The 14,003-nt window shown below is 36.6% G+C and overlaps 1 protein-coding gene across 13 annotated transcripts in view; it reads left to right on the forward strand.

Annotated features, from left to right (window-relative positions):
- WDR72 (WD repeat domain 72) overlaps positions 1-14,003 on the forward strand; it is a 130,558-nt gene that overhangs the window by 76,503 nt on the left and 40,052 nt on the right. The window contains exon 19 of one of the 13 annotated variants that reach the window (XM_069025450.1): positions 10,381-10,484. The exons of the other annotated variants lie outside the window; for them this stretch is intronic. Within the exon in view, the coding sequence (XP_068881551.1) occupies positions 10,381-10,406 (26 nt within the window). The 3' untranslated portion in view covers positions 10,407-10,484. Of the gene's footprint in view, positions 1-10,380; positions 10,485-14,003 lie in introns of those variants that run through there. 13 annotated transcript variants of the gene reach the window in all.

Raw genomic sequence — 14,003 nt, forward strand, 5'->3', positions numbered from 1 at the left:
ACACCCAAGTCGTTAAGAAGATGGGATTTACATTTTGGAAAAAGTAAATTAATTCCTTTCTGAGAGAGGCAGCACAGGTAGATTTTGGCTCTTATGCATAGCAGGGATTTTGCTGTATCTTTTAAATGAGGCACTTCTTCCTGAACAATCAGTGCTATCACTCCAATAAGAATTGTGTGATAAAACTGATTATTTTTTTCAATCACCATGTTTAAACAGAAAGGAGGTTAAGCTTTTAACTGCTGCAATCTGCTGCCCTTTTAAAATCATGTAAAGATGGCAGACACTTAATGTTAAACACACTGGATTGTTGGTAAAGTTAACTGTGTGCATCCAAAAGTGGCAGAATATGGACTAAGGTGCAACCTCAATCTGCGCTGTAATAAAGTAGCTGTTCATCTGTGGTCAGAGATCGTCATGAAAGACCTTGGGTTCCTTCACTTTATTTTGCAGAAAGGCCATCAGACAGCTTTGCATCATCTAACTCTATCAATCAAGGACCTCAACCACTGCTTTCTGCTGAAAGCTTTCCTGTTTGGCTCTGTTTTTCACAGACAGCTCAATAACTTGTCTGTGGAGCTGTGATAAATGTACCATGGGCTTCTAAACTGTCTCTTTAACACTGAACTGAATTTCAACTCGTAGTGCTTGTAACTAATTGTTTTCATCAGAAATATTTTTTTTTTGCAATTATTATTCTAGACTCTCTGATTATCTTTTTTTTTTTTTTCATTTATCCTATGGCAATGGTAACATTTGAAAGCTGCCCTGCATACAGTGGACTGCCAGAAAACTAGATTTTACTCAGTGAATGAGCTGCCTAGTATAAAGAATAAAATTAAAGGGAATCTGTATGAACAAGAAGTACGCATTTCTAATACTTTTTTTAGACAAGTGTGTATGAAGACTAGAACTTCCTTGCCTCTGATTTGTGAGCCGGTCCTAAGTGAAATCCAAAAGAAAAAACTGAAATTAAGTGCAGTTTAAGCATTGAGAAAATATGATGACTTTGACAAAAAAAGCTTGTAAAATCTGTCATAGTAATTAAGGTCCTAAACAAGAATACAAACAAAAGCTTTATGGATTGGGTTGTTAGACATCTTGGAGCTTATATGCAGAGAAACTGTTTTAAATGAAAAAAGATAATGCTTGCAGTATGTTTATTACTGTGATAATGTACAAGTTTTACTTAGAAAATTCTCAGCTGATTAATTCATGCAAGTTGCAAAACTGTAGTACACATTCAGAATAAAACAATCTTTTCAAGGGAAAGTGGCATATGTAATTACTTAAAATAAAAGCCACAGGTAGCAAAAACTGTTCTAGAATATATGAATGTGGCTCTTACCAAGCATAATTTTGCTAAAAACTGGCAACTAGGGCTTTGATTTTTGGCCCATATTTAGATAAAACATACCAAGATAAACATCTAATTTCTAGTTTCCTTTGTAGTGATTTTAGGAGGAGGAGAGGAGAGAGCATAAGGCACGTTAATTGCTTTTGGGAATACTCTATTCCAGGTTAAGAAGAATAAATATTGTACACTCTGAAAAGCATGTTGATTTTTAGTGAACAGTACTAATTTACACATTCTTCATTTAGAGTACAGAGGTAAAATGGATCCTGGTGGTTGTAGTCACAGCATAAATGTGCAGAATAAAAAATGAAATGGGATGGTGGTGTAGTGTTGCATGAAAAGCAGAACAAGTGGTGGAAAAGAGCAGCCCACCATGCGTTAGCTGTCATTATAATGTTGCAGGGGCAGAGGGTACATCAAAACACAGCTAGATTTGTTTAACAATTCTAGTGTGTAGTACCTAAGATGATTTTTTGTAAGAGGATTGCTTCCTGTTATTACAGTATTATTTGGGTACAGAAATTTTTCTGACTTCTCCTTTCCATACATAGATCTTTGCAAGCCTATAGTGAGATCCACTCTGTCATTTGCATTTGTTTTCTCCTGCTGAGCAAAGCATAAGTAGAATTTCTGCTCACAGGTGATCCCACTGGGAGGATCTCCTCCTCTCTCTCGGATTAAAGCATTTTCAGGTGTTGGTTAAGAGATGTACCTCAAATCCCTGAATCTAATTCCAGATTGCACTATTCTGTTTCAGACTGTTTCACTGGTAAATAATTAACATAAGTACAGTTGATTCATGTAATGGAAGATTTACTCTGCTAGGCAGAAGCTTCTGCTGGTGCACAGCTTTGTAGGGTCTTGTTGAGGGAAAATGGGTATGAAGCTACTGTGAACAACTGTTGACTTCCAAAATTTCTTGTACTCTCTTAGCTATGAAATAGAGAAGCCATTTTAAGGTAGATTGAATGTAATATTTTTAAGGAAATCTAGCAGATTTATAGTACACAGATATCTAGTGGCAGGACAGACATCAAAGCAGCGAGACTGAGTACACTTTACTGATGCACTGGATGCAGTAAGATAATCTTTCTTGGTAGTGGAAACCACTGCTGTCTTAAGTACATGAGGCAAAGCTACAGGCAGATTTTTGAGCAACTTCTATAATTTAATCTATTTATAATCAAATTCTATTTCAATTGCTTGCAGGCAGAGAGTGCAGGAGCTGGTTGCTGTTACTGGTTCCCTAAATGAATGCACTAAGATTTAGAAGCTGGATTCACTAACAATGAGTTTAATTGGTATCTACACACAGTGCTGAAGTCCCAAAATTGTATTCTGGGCACAGACTTTGAGTCAGTGAAAAATTGGGATGGATTATGTAGAGACAGTGTGTAATTCCCCTTGCAAAGTCCTCACAAGTGCAGAGGGTAGGCGAGTGGCCAAGACAATCCCTTGCGCAAGCTACCCAAGCTGCTGGCAGCTACAAGGTCTTTAGAGGCAGTGATAAATTTGAGGGTAGTCATCTGACTTGCCTTAATCAGCACTGATTAAAAAGATCTAAATGGCTCCTGGCAGCCCCTGGATCAGAAGGATACAGATGCTCTCTCCCTAGTGGTATGCCAGTCACCACTGGGTAGGTAAATTCCATCTATAAATGTCAGGGGTAACATTTCAGTCAAAAGTTGTACAGTGGCACTCAGAAGAGCTAATGTACTGTGAAGATATAAGTAGAATGTAAATAACACTGCAAATATTACAAATATATTATGTACATTGATTGGGAGGCCTTTTGGAGAGGTTGTGTTCTTTACTGACTCTGAAAAGCTATGGCTTAAATAGAGGACACCTTAAAGATAGGCAAGAAAAATTAACAATATAAATGTAATTTTAAAAGCTGGTTAGCTTAAAGAGGAGATAAATGGGAAATAATATTGTAGATGTATATGTATTGTTTGACAAAATTTAATCAAATAATGATTCTTTATCCTTTTTCACAATTCAAGAACATGCAGGCATGCAATTAAATTGAAAGTTTGTAACTTTAGAAAGTTTAAAAGAAAATACTTCTTCATGTAACCTAGTGTCTCAGATTCCCTTTCAGTGAAATAGGACAGTATTTTTCCTCCATCTCCAGCAAATATTTGGATTTTTCTGAGTTCTTAAATACTAGTTGTTGTATAAGTTAAAATTAGTTATGCAAAGGAACACAGAATTTAATAGAGTGCAATAACTTTTCTATAGCATTTTTGATGTAGTCTCTAGACTTCAGTGACTTGCTAAAAGACATCTTCCATAGAAGTAATAATACTGGCTTTAAAAACACAGAAGAGCTAGTTTTTATGGTTCCTGTAGTTGATTGTATTCACGGTGAATTATTTGCAGGTGAAGAGAACCTAATCAATTATCTTTCCTTACAAATCAGATCTCAAAAATGATATTTAGAAATTTGGCCTTACACTGCTAATTCATGCAGACCATAAATATATAGTTATATTCCTACAAATTTAAACAAGCAGCGGTAACAGACCTGGGCAATGAGATGATAGATTGTGGAACTCAGACCCAGCACCCAGGGTGAAGTCAAAACTCAGGGTTTCTGAGGTCTGGAATGGAGTATGACTTTTGCAGAGTGAAATAGAAAGGTAGGGAAGAGAATGAATTCTAGCACACTTCCCTCCCTTCTTCATGAACCATGTACTGTGTAACTTATTTCTGGGTGGAAGTGTTCAGGAAGCAGTGAGAAGAAAATAGTTCTTGGTCTTGCATACCCTAAGCTTGTCTTTTACTCACTAGGAAGAAATATGTTAGTTTGAATTCAAGTAAAATAAATTCAAACTTATCTTAAAAGTAATTTTTGTTGACTTTTATTAAAAGAGGTGCCAAGAAAATGCACTATCAAAGTCTGTCTTTTCAAAGTACATCCACTGAATGGGAACCATATAAGAGTGAAAAGATCTTAGAGGAAATGTTAGTCAGGTATTTTATTTTCTGGTTGATGGCCACCTAGGAGAAGCAGTAAAATAATCATTGTAGTGAGGATTACAAAGTATGTCATATTGCACCTCACTGTAAATATCACTTTAATTTTTTATGGCACAAATTGTTTGTAAGTTTATTTTATATACTGCATAGCACTTAAATGTCACTGGATCTAAAACCTTTATCCGGGAAGCTCATTAGTTGAGCTGTCTGCGTTTGTGTATCTGCCATCAGCATCTGGTGAGAGGGCTGCTGCTGACCCTGCCAGACTTGGGTCATGAGGTCAGCAGGTCTCATTTATTATTCAAAATTGCTTTCTGACCTTTTATCAGCTAGGTCAAAGAATGCTGCATTCTCCTTGGTTGAATTTTATAGTGAAATCAGTATCACGCACAGATAATAAAATTACCAATTCACGTGAATCTCATTCCTCCCTCTCCAAAAATGTACTCAGTTTGAGGTTGAAGAAGTTGGAAGAGTTGCCTGTACAAACATGTCAGCTTCAAGATCATGAAGGTGCCTTGTCATCGTTGTGAAATAACACACGTAGCTTCACATCTAGCTCATGATTAGATTGTGCATCTGCTTTCTGCTGCTTGTGGTACAGAGGCAGCCAAAGGCAGAGCTCCATAGTTAACAGATGACCTCTCATTTTTATCACTCCCATACTTTTGTACAGTTACCTATTAGCAGTTTCAATTTCTGACATGTTTTCACTGGTAACAGTATCTTCTACCTTCAGTTGCACATGTGTATCAGTTGAATATGGGAGAACTTAGAAGCACAGTAAAGCAAAAAAAGTCAATAAATATGAAAACGTTTTCTTGGAGATGATAACAGAATCTGGAAATAAAAAACATTGAGTCCAAAATATTTTTGGATTTGAGATGTGATCTAGATCTACGAAGTCACTGACCAGCATGATTTTAGTCCAAACAGAATCCAGAAGCACCCTGGCAAAATTAGGAAGAACTGATGATCTGAAATTCTAATTCTGTGATGGTTAAAATAGAAAGCATAAATGACATTGCAGCATGAAGCATATTTTGGGAATTTTAGAACACTAAAGTTCGAAGGGAAAATTAGCCATCAGATCTTAACTAGCCATACTACAGTATGGAAAATTGGAAACCAAAAATGGCAGATTGATTCTTAAAGGGAGCTGTGCAGTTCAGCCTTATCCCTCTGGAATGATTTCATCCTTTTTAAAAGAAAGAGCCAAAGGTCACATTGGTCTTGCCCTTGAAGCAGACAATATGAGATATCAGCTTGTGCTTTCTGACACTGCATATGATGAATAACCTTGATGTAGTAATAAACAAATAACCTATATTAATTTTTAGAAGCACAGTGAAGTATTAATGCAATATATACTTCAACAATGTATTGCAAATATACAGCTTTCAGAGAAGTGGATTTCCTCTAGTAATACTGTCCTAAATTTATGGTTTCTTAAATGTTGCTGTAAAATACATTCTTTAAGTAACAGAATGTGTATGTATCTTAAATATGACGAATCATATGTACCTAAATGAAGAAAATTGCTATTAACAAGTAGTGATAAATTAAAATTTTATTTAAAAAACCCTGAATATCTGTATTCGTGTAGGTACTCAAATTATTGTAAATACTGTATTTCTAGTGTTTCAAATATCTGTAGTCAAGCACATTTGTAAATGCAGCTGTCACTAATTAGTATTCAGTAAGGTTATCAGCTCTTTTTTGGTATTTCTACTAGAAGAGAAAAAAAAATGTGTACTGATAAGGTGTACATAACATTTGGTTGGTATGAAGTGTTTTCTTCTAATGATGTAAGCCGAAAATCTGCTTATTATGGGGAGAGTTGTACCACGGTGCAGTAGTCCTTTTAACAAATTCCTTAGCTTTAGGAACAGTCTTGTACTCATTACAGTCTTGATGGCACATTAAGGGTTTTTGTGGTTGGGTTGTTTTTAACTGAAAGTTAAACAAAGCCATTTGTTATTAATGAAATGCAGGATAGTATTTAGCCCTGTGCAGTGTTTGAAGTGCAGACTTTCTCTTGTTCGTAAGTAATGTCTCTATCTTGCAGGTATTCTGTAATTTTATACATCATACTTGTTGGCTTCTACCTACACACTGTGCTCCCAAACAAGTAACCTATTTTTAGTATAGATGAGCTGAGTGGAGATTTCTCAGTGTTCCCTCTGAATCTTCTAGAGACATGGCCATGTGCTGCCATATGCAAGTTAACCCCAGGTCCTGTTCTAGCCTTTATTGTCATACAAACAAAAAAATTATGGTGCAATAAATATACATTGTTGTTTGTTTGAGAAACACTTACTGTCTTAATATTTGTGAAATGCTCTAGCACATATCCCAGTGTACTTTAGAAAGTGAAAAAAGGCGTTTATCATTCCTCCTTATGCATGTTATGAATGTTACATGTTCATGAAAGATTTGCAGATGTGTGTACAGAAGGGACCAAGTTTGCGTTTCATAGTATCATAAAAATGCTTCAAAGGTTCTTAAATTTAGGCTCAAGAAATGTGGAGAATGCCATCCAATTGCTGGATGAAAGAAAGCAATACTGCTAGTTAAAATGAGAAGCAAGTTACCAATAATACTTGCAGACATATAATGAGTAGAAAAATACATAGAAAAGAGTACTTAACAGATTAATGAGAAAATAAATTTCATCTTCCTTTTTTAACAAACATTTAACTGGTGAGAGATTGACTTGTCTTTACAAGTACCAACCAAGTGAACAAAGAGGAAGGAGAACCCCTCTACTGTCTTTACACTGAGTGGTAAGTGAAGCTCCCTGAGAAGTCAAAGGTAAAGAAAATAAATATGTATCCAAAAGAGGGTGCAGTCTCAAAGAAACCAATAAAAAAAATCTGTTCTTTAGCAGGTGACATTGTTAGAATAAAAAATAAGACAAGAAGGAAAGTGAGCCCTGCCTGTTCATTTGCACTCTGTATCTGTCTTCATGAGCTAGAACAAAGCAAGTCAATTGTTCTCGTAAACCACGTTTTTGCTTTCCTTTAGCTCTGAATCAGTAATTTTCTGGGAATGGAACCTGAAGTGGCAGCTGTATATGCAACTATAAAAGTGTCAGGTAGATAGAGGTAATGTGTTTTACAGCGATACAGTATGGTAAATACTGCTGTGATCCCAAGTTTTTAATACTAATTTAATATTTCCCATTGTAAGAACTATTTAAATCTGTTCTTTAGCCTTTCATATTTTCCAGGAAAAATAGCGTCTCTAAGTTAATACCCCTAGGTAGGAATGCCTTACACAGCTGTAGATCTTTTTGCACCCTCTTGAAGTCCAGTAGACCACATGCACTGTAGGTATTTTTTCACATACTGCCACAAGAATTCTTGCAATTCTGTAGCAATGTAAAAATGTGGAGCTCTCTCGCCAGAGGTAGGCTCCTCTCCTCTGGAAGAAGCATTGGGTTACGGGAGCAGTTTATGGCTAGAGGTCCACCTGCATTTGTCATTTGTGATAAAGCATGTGCAAAGACTGGAGTGCCTGTAAGCTTCAGTGGGCTTTGTGTGTTTAATTAACAACTGAAAGCAGTTACACTGTGGTGCTACAGCTGTGCAGTCTCAAATCACTGGAATAAGTAGTCTGAAGCTCTATTTTGAAGCTCAGAATTTACTTGGGTTATTTTGGAAAGGATTAAGCAGATTCCTGTGTGCCAGTTATAAGTGAACTTGTCTTCTGTTCTTTTGAATGTAGCTATGGAAATTCATCTTACATTTACAGTATCTGTTCTAATCCTTTTCACGTACCCATTAGAATTTCTACACTGCTTGCTTCAGCTCGGTCACCTTGGCCAAACTCAGATTGTGGTAAATCAAGAACAGCTCTATTGGTTTTTATAAAAGTGCACTTAGTCAACACAGAGGTGAAAAAGGGAGTGAGCATTCTGTGATTTATTTTACAAGACTGCTGTGTTTTCTGTTAATTATGCTACAGCAATTGCACAGTGCTTTTGAAACTGCAGTCAAGGTCCTGCTGCACATTTGTACCTTTTTTGTGCAGGAGCCCTTTTGGCATTTCCACTTCACTCATCTTACAAGCTGGAGTGTAACCTTCAGTGATCTCCTGAACTGGCAGTTTTGTATCTTGAAACACTAAATTTGTTTTTATCCTTCCATATGAACAAGGATATATATGACTGTCCCTAGATTCACCTCTGAATGTGCAGACAAGTTGGTAGTTGAAAGGAAATAGGAACAGAAACAAATCAAGCAGTAAAAGAGAAGAATACCAACAATACAATTTGAAGTATCTGCAGCAGACAGGTAGGACACTTCCATATGGAATTTCTTGTTGAGGACTGGATAATTTCCAAATAGTCAGTGTATACGTACCTTCTCTATGTGTGAATTGGAATATAGATGTACACAAATAAATAATACCCTAGTGCACTTAAGTTTCAGAATACCTAAATAAAGATATTCCAGATACTTTTGACAATGTATATTACAAAAAGCAATAGAAATGTTTGTTTTCAGAACTAACAAGAAACTAATGATCAGGCATTAATGAAAAATCAAATTCTAATCAGTGATTTGGCTACTGTGGTAATACAAATACAGCCAGTGAATGTAATGTTTCACCAACCCTCATAATTTTATGGTAAATCTTACAGTATCTTGTGTGTTTCTTTCCCAAAAGTTCCAGTTCATATGGTAAAGTGATAGTATGCAATTATTGCTCTAAGCAAATTACTCTTCCTGAGGATTAAAGGCTCAACACCCCAAAAGGCTAACACTTGGAAAAAAAACCAACAAAACAAAACAAGTTAAAAAATAACCTAAAGAAAACTTTTTTTCTTCTTCTCTTTTTTTGCTTTTTTAACCTCATACCTCTGGGAGCTTCAGTCCTTTGCTGAAAGTGAGCAGTACCAAAACTGGTGACAGACTTTTAAGTTTGGCAGCACTGAGCAGCATCCCCCTGTTATATTTGACCAACCTTATTTAAGCAAAGTGCAGTGAATTTGACATTTTGAAATATCCTGCCACTTCTCCATCTAGATAATTTCTGCCTCACACATACACAGCACTTGAATGCATCAAAGAGATCATGGAAGAGCTCACATGTGTTACTCCTTGGCTCTTTGTCCCACTGTGGTCCCTAACTCCAGTAAGAGCATGGTCCTGTACAGTGTCTCACCTGACAAGGCAGATCAACTGCACTTTTTGGACTCATGCTTTTTAGTTCTTCACACATGTACTTTCACACAGCCTCTGGAGCACAATGACAGTTGTCAGTCAGTCTTGGAAGTGCCTGTGGTGTCTGTCTTGCCTCTTTATTACCTGTCTCAAAGGGAGGCTGCAGGCTCTTGTTCCCTTACAGATAGGTCTTGCTGATGGCCTGAAGGATGGGGCTGAGTGTAGGTGGAGTGAAGGTGCAGTATTTGGCAGGGGTCATCTTTTACCCATTAAGTACTTCACAGATTCTTGCTTATGTACTCATATGAGGGAGTGACACATTTGTTTTCTGTGGTGCTTAAAGTGGAGAGTCCGTTTCCCAAACCCTTGTCTGTTTTGTGGTAACTGGAGCAGATGATCCACGTTAATTACCAATATAATTAAGTACCATCCAGCAGTTTGACAAGCACCTTTCTGATACTTATACATAGCAACAGGTATTGCTTATTAATTCAGAAAATAGCAAAGCCCAAATTTTGTTCTAAATTGCATCAGGAGAATAACTGCTTTGATCTAAATCTGTCTTAAATCTAAACTCATGCTTCTGTAACACAGCCCAGAATTATTGTCCTTATATACAAAACTGATTTCCAGCTACAAAAAAACAAAGGGGACAGCAACCCCTAGTAACTGGTGCTTGGGAAGAAATACAAAATTGTAGTGTGAGATGTTAGTTTGATGCCCTAAACACCAATTCACTACAAATCTTGGCCAAGTAACTGGAAATCATTAATTAAATCCTGTGCAGCCAAGAATCATGCATAATGTAACACAATCACTGCGAACAGTCCACTCCCGATCATTTAAATTTCATTCTTTCTCTTACAGACATGAGGAGCTTGTATTTGAAGTAGTCCCTGATGAGATTTTGCCTTTACATCCTTGGAGAATGTCCTTGTGCATATTTATAGAACAAAGTAGAAGGATTACCTATGTGTGTTTTTGCTTTTTGGGTACTAAATGTATTAATATGAAAAATACATACCTTGGTACAATATGACTTTTGACTATGGAAAATAAAGGGTCTAATGCTCTAAGCCTTTAAGTAATCATAGTCTGATTGGGTCATGTTCTTAAGATATCCACTTTTAAATTGAATATGCAATTCCCTGTGAAAAGTACAATTTCCATATCTTCCATTAATTTTTATGAAGAGGATTTTAGTAAGCAGCCCACTCTAAAGGGCAATGTTATTTCTAATCCATTGTCATGTTAGGGGTGAGAATAGATAGGTTACTCCATCAACACTGCTAATGTTCAAAAAGGCAATTTATTTAAAGGATGGGCACAGGAGGAGAAGGAAGTGGAGTTCACAAATTAAAAACTGCACAGCAGTTTCACTGCAAACCATCTACTAGTCATACAGTACTATCCAATTAATCCATTACTCTTAGAAGAGGAATCCTTGTATATCCAGGTACAATCCTTGCCAAATATCTGGACACAATCATAGGCTTTTAGGATTACAAGTAACATAATAAAGGATAACGATCAAAAATTAAGCACACCAATACAGAATGCTTGGGTTAACTAGACTTGCCATGTGTACTGTAAGGCAGCAGTCTGTTAGGTTTAAAGTGAGATTAAGGAGTTGTGTAACCTGCAATTATGCTGGTTTTCATTAAAAAAATAAGATGATTTGGCTCAGTAGGGCCCTTCCTTATATTTACCTCTGTTTAATTGGATTTGGAACTGCTTAAACATCTTTGAGTTGGAGCTTATAAGAAGATGATCCCAGCTGTTTTTCAAAGCTTAAGACAGCAGGCAGACAACATGATCATGTCAAGACTCATACTAAAGCCTTAATCCTACTTTTTCATCAACTAGTACTACAGCTGAGTCTTCAACCTTCTAAGTAATAAATGTGCTTTGGATCTCTCATAATACATTTGCTGTCATATGTTATTCTCTGCTAATAGTAATTTTTGCTTCCTTTCTAAAAAGTACTTTAAAGAATAGTCTCTGTCTATCTGAATTTTGAGAGCTTTAGTGTAAGCCTGTATTTTCAGTCCTTTTAAAAATACTACTTAAAAACTTGCATGTATTGAAGTCTACTGCTCTCTGTAGGAGCAAGGCAATGCATTGATATGTAGCTCACATTGCTGTAATGAATAATCAACTATATTGGTAACTGTTTTTCATTGTACATGAATTAATAGATCAAATATGTTTTATTTTCAATAAGAAAGAAATGAGAACAACTTTAGTTTCATTCAGGTCTTTTTCCTAGGAGCTGTCCCCACGACCAAAAGAAAATTTTCCAAATTTCCAACCTCAAAACTTGCATTATTTTGTGACAGCGCATTATTTACTTTAATAATCCTAGGGTTGAATAGAGATTAAATGTTCTAATGAGTTATTCCTGTATCTGTAAGTAGTACACATGCAATAATCTGTGCTTTTTCTTTTTTTTCCTTATTTTTCTTTTTTTTTTTCTCTTTCTTTTTCTCTTTCTCCTCCTCTGTCGGGTAGTGCTCCGATTTGTCCTAGTGACACAGGGCTGCCAGCAGGAAAGCAAGCGTAGTTAATGCTCAGCTGCTCAAACCAGTCAAGCAAGCTAGCAAGTCCCAGCTGTGCTACTTGGTGTTTTTTGATTGCACCTAGTCCTCAATCTGTGAACTGTTTTCTGGACTTAGATTCATCAAGCTCTGCCGCTTTAAAAACTCATGCAGGCAGGCATCCTAGGATATGCCATTATAAGCTGCTGCCAGGGGATCTTCTAGGAGATAAATGGAATCTGTGTGAAGTAAATTAGTGTGAACCAGTCAATCTGTGCGTCAGCCTTGAGCCACATCCATGGGTAACTAGCTTGCTGACTGAAAAGTCCACTGTCTTTTGCCAATCAGAGATCTCAGCCACCAGGAAGCAGTCCTATACAACATTAGTTTCTTGGAATAATGCCTGTTTGACCAGCTAGTGAAACTCTTCAGTATACAGTTCTGTACTCCTTGAGTTTACTTATTGCTTACAATTGAACTGAAAATCTTTTGAAGTCAGATAACATTGTAACAGTAGGGAGCATCACAGAAATGTCTTGGAAATAAGTACTTCCACTTTCCTACAGCAGCCATTCAGCAGAGTCATGCTGTGCTGCAGTTGGCTTTACCTCGCTATCAGTAATACATCTCCAAGGCCGTAATGCAAAAGAATAACAATAATCTGGCCAGAAGAGGTTAATAAAGACTCTCGGTATATTTTTTTTTTCCATGGATTAAGCTATTTGGACAGCTTTGATCGAGAGATGGGAAGACTATACAAGCTGTAACACTCATATTATGCACAGGGATGTGTCAGTGTCATAACTGTGCTGCACGCTTTTGTTTTGGTTTGGTTTTAAAAGCAAATTGAGGCAATCTACAGCAAGAATTTCTCTGTAGAAAGGGACTTAACCAGAATCCTCTGCAAGCTTCCTGATTAATGATTTTATACTTGAATACCAAATCAATCTACTGTCATGAAAATAATAATGTCAGTACTGTCAACTATGCAATTTTAAAAAGAGGAAGTATTTCTTTGTTGGTTTTGTAGGTGCTACTGATACACTGATAGAATTCACATCTGCACTGTGTGCTCTCCCGCACCATTGGTGTAATGTACAGAAACCAGGGGAAGTTGTGTTGTATTTCTTTAGAGAAAGGTTCATCATCCTTGCTGCTTGGTGGTCAGGCACTGGAACAGGCTCCCCAGAGAAGTGGTAACAGCACCAAACCTGATAGAGCTCAACAGGAGTTTGGATAATACTTTCAGGCACAGGGTGGGATTCTTGGGGATGGTGCTGTGCAGGGCCAGGAGTTGGACTTGGTGATCCTTGTGGGGCCCTTCCATATCAGCATATTCTGTGATGTTTTTAGAAATTTAGATAGGCGAGGAAATGTTATGTACTTTAATTGAGAAAGAGATTGATTATCTAGTAACTAACAGATTTCGGCTTTCTTTACTAATTCTGTAACTCTTTTTTTCTTCGCTATTGTCTCCCAGTTATTGGTTGGAAAAAAAAAAATGAGAGAGGGATAAATTATGTTGATCAAATAATTCAGTCTAACATCATGTTTGATTAAAAGACACACTTAGGGAAATTGGAAAAGAGAAATTTAGGCTTTCTAGCCAGAGAGGGCATTGAGAAGAAGAAACAGTATATAAAAATAGGAGAATTAATAAAAGGCAGCTTCCTTTTTTAAGTCCTCCTGAGTTTTACAGAATCTTGTGCTTCAGAGCTGTGTGGTAGATGCTGTGTGGAATTTTATGGGAAAGTATTTTATTTCTTGCAGCAGAACCCACAGAGACAAATTTAACTAGTTAGGTGTTATATAATATATACTACACAGAATACATTGATAGAATCTGGTATAAATCACAACTAAGATCAAGACAACTGCTTTAAAATTGAGTGAATGTTTCATTGCACTAATGAAACAAAAATGGGATGTCCTTTGAGGGCATAATTTGTTACA

This window comes from Aphelocoma coerulescens, chromosome 10 (assembly GCF_041296385.1).
Source record: "Aphelocoma coerulescens isolate FSJ_1873_10779 chromosome 10, UR_Acoe_1.0, whole genome shotgun sequence".
NCBI classification, from domain to species: domain Eukaryota; kingdom Metazoa; phylum Chordata; class Aves; order Passeriformes; family Corvidae; genus Aphelocoma; species Aphelocoma coerulescens.